At 46.3% G+C, this 2,932-nt stretch overlaps 1 protein-coding gene across 1 annotated transcript in view; it reads left to right on the top strand.

Moving 5' to 3' along the window:
• Positions 1 to 2,510, top strand: part of ZNF114 (zinc finger protein 114) — a 29,026-nt gene extending 26,516 nt beyond the window's left edge. The window contains exon 6 of the mRNA XM_011979388.1: positions 662 to 2,510. Within this exon, the coding sequence (XP_011834778.1) occupies positions 662 to 1,779 (1,118 nt within the window). The 3' untranslated portion in view covers positions 1,780 to 2,510. The remainder of the gene's footprint in view (positions 1 to 661) is intronic.
• Positions 2,511 to 2,932: the final 422 nt, after the last annotated feature.

Raw genomic sequence — 2,932 nt, 5'->3', positions numbered from 1 at the left:
AACATGGCGAAACCCCATCTCAACTGAAAATACAAAAACTAGCCAGGCATGCTGGCACACACTTGTAATCTCAGATACTCGGGAAGCTGAGGCCAGAGAATTGCTTGAACCTGGGAGGCAGAGGTTGTAATAAGCAAAGATCATGCCACTGCACTCCAGCCTGGGCCACACAGCAAGACTCTGTTGAAAGAAAAGAGAGAAAGAAAGAGAATGAGAGAGAGAGAGACAGAGAGAGAGAGAGAGGAAGGAAGGAAGGAAGGAAGGAGAAGGAAGAAAGGAAGGAAAGGAAGGAAGGAAGAAAGGAAGGAAGGAAGGAAGGAAGGAAGGAAAGAAAGAAAGAAAAGAAAAGAAAAGAAAAGAAAGGAAGGAAGGACAGAAAAAAGTAAGGACAGGAAGGAAGGAAGGAAGGGGAAGGAAGAAAGGAAGCAGAGGAAGGAGGAGGGAAGGAAGGAAAAGAAAGAAGAAAGGAAGGAAGGGGAAGGAAGAAAGGAAGCAGAGGAAGGAAAAAGAAAGGAAGGGAAGGAAGGAAGGAAGGAAGGAAGGAAGGAAGGAAGGAAGGGGGAAAGAAAGAAGAAATCCGCACAGACATTGCCTATGTTATCATCTCTAACCCACCTTTACTTTCAACAAAGAATTTAACTTTTGTGCCACTGTATTTCAGACTGGGCGACTCCATGCGAAACCAAAGATGCAACCCCTCAGCCGGATATTCTTCCTAAAAGAACATTTCCTGAAGCCAACAGAGTGTGTCTCACAAGCATCAGTTCCCAGCTCTCCACATTAAGAGAAGACCGGAGATGCCCCAAAACAGAGGGACCACACAGGCAGGGGGCGAATAATGTGAAGCCACCTGCAGTTGCCCCTGAGAAAGATGAATCTTCTGTTAGCGTCTGTGAAGATCGCGAAATGCGGAACCGCTCTAAACCTACCTGCAGGTGTGTGCCTTCACAGGGAGATTCCACAAGACAATGTATCCTGACATGTGACTCAAGTATTTTCAAGTATAATCCTTTCTTAAACGATAGTCAAAAAACACATGAAAACAACGGACACGATGAAGTCTTGGGGCAGAACATTCAGGGGGTTCCGTGTGGGAGAAAAACAGAGCTGAAATCAAGCACATGGACTGGCAGTCAGAATGCCGTGCATCATATATGTGATGAAATTGATACGGGAGCAAACAGGCACCAACAGAATCCATTTGGAAAAGCTTTCCATGAAGACGGATCCCTTAGGGCACACAACACTCATGTTCGAGAGAAAATGTATGATTTTACTCAGGGCGAGAACACTTCCAGAAATAACTCAGTTCATGCCGTGCAGATGCAGTCGTATACCGCAGAGACAAATAAGAAGGATTGTCAGACTGGAGCAACCTCTGCCAAGGCCCCAAATTCCGGTTCACACAAGAGTCACTGCACTGGAGAGAAAAGCCACAAATGTCCCGAATGTGGGAGAGCCTTTTTTTATCAGTCATTCCTTATGAGACATATGAAAATTCACACTGGAGAGAAACCGTACGAATGTGGGAAATGTGGAAAAGCCTTCAGATATTCCTTACACCTTCATAAGCATTTAAGAAAGCACGTCGTGCAGAAGAAGCCCTACGAATGTGAAGAATGTGGGAAAGTCATCAGGGAGTCCTCAAAATACACACATCTAAGGAGCCACACTGGAGAGAAACCCTATAAATGTAAGACATGTGGCAAAGACTTTACAAAGTCGTCAGGACTTAAAAAACATCTGAAGACTCACAATGATGAGAAGCGCTGTGAATGAAAGGAAGGTGGGAAAATCTTCATTAATTTTCGAACTGTACTGAACATGGGAGGAGGACATATTGGAAGGGAGCTCAAGGGGCTAGCATGCATGAGAACATCTTCCCTGAACTCTCCTATCTTACAGAAATGTGAAAAAAAAATTAAAAAACCCTGCGAAGGTAAAGTCTAGGGAAAGCCTTTCCTCTTCATTCATCTTGAGTAGACATTTGTTCTCACCCTGGAGAGAAACTGTGAATCTAAAAGGAACATGACAAAACCTTCAGCATGGTCTCAAATTCATGGTTCATACAAGAACTCACACTGCAGAGCCTCCTTACGGAAGTAAAAAATGTAGGAAAGACCTGCTGGGTGCGGTGGCTCACCTGTAATCCCAGCACTTTGGGAGGCCGAGGCGGGTGGATCATGAGGTCAGGAGATTGAGACCATCCTGACTAATATGGTGAAACTCTGTCTCTACTAAAAATGCAAAAAATTAGCCAGGCATGGTGGCGGGAGCCTGTAGTCCCAGCTACTCTGAAGGCTGAGGCAGGAGAATACCGTGAACCTGGGAGGCAGAGCTTGCAGTGAGCCGAGATTGCACCACTGCACTCCAGCCTGGGCAACAGAGCGAGACTCCATCTCAAAAAAAAAAAATGTGGGAAAGTCCCCTTTAAACACTTACCACTCATGTTACATGTGAATCCACATCCTGGAGGGAGGCTACAATTGGAATAAAAATAAAGCTTTCAAGGCCGGGTGCGGTGACTCACACCTGTAATTCTAGCACTTTGGGAGGCCAAGGTGGGAGGATTGCTTGAGTCCAGGAGTTTGAGACCAGCCTGGGTAACATGGAGAAACCCCATCTCAACAACAACAACAACAACAAAATGCAAAAATTAACCAGGCGTGGTAGCACATGCCTGTAGTCCCAGCTACCTGGGGAGCTGAGGCAGGAGGATCGTTTGAGCCTGGGAGCCTGAGGCAGCAGTGAGCTATGTTTGCACCACTGCACTCCGGCCTGGGTGACAAAGTGAAGGAAGGAAGGAAGAAGGAAGGAAGGAAGGAAGGGAGGGAGGGAAGGAGGGAGGGAAGGAAGAAAAGAAGAAAAAAGGAAAGGAAAGGAAAGGGGAGAGGGAAGGGAAGGGGAAGGAAAGGAAAGGCGAAAGGCAAGG

The sequence above is a fragment of the Mandrillus leucophaeus genome, unplaced genomic scaffold (genome assembly GCF_000951045.1).
Source record: "Mandrillus leucophaeus isolate KB7577 unplaced genomic scaffold, Mleu.le_1.0 Scaffold200, whole genome shotgun sequence".
NCBI classification, from domain to species: Eukaryota; Metazoa; Chordata; class Mammalia; order Primates; family Cercopithecidae; genus Mandrillus; species Mandrillus leucophaeus.
The sequence above is the reverse complement of the archived record's forward strand: the minus strand, read 5'-3'. Positions and strand labels throughout refer to the sequence as shown.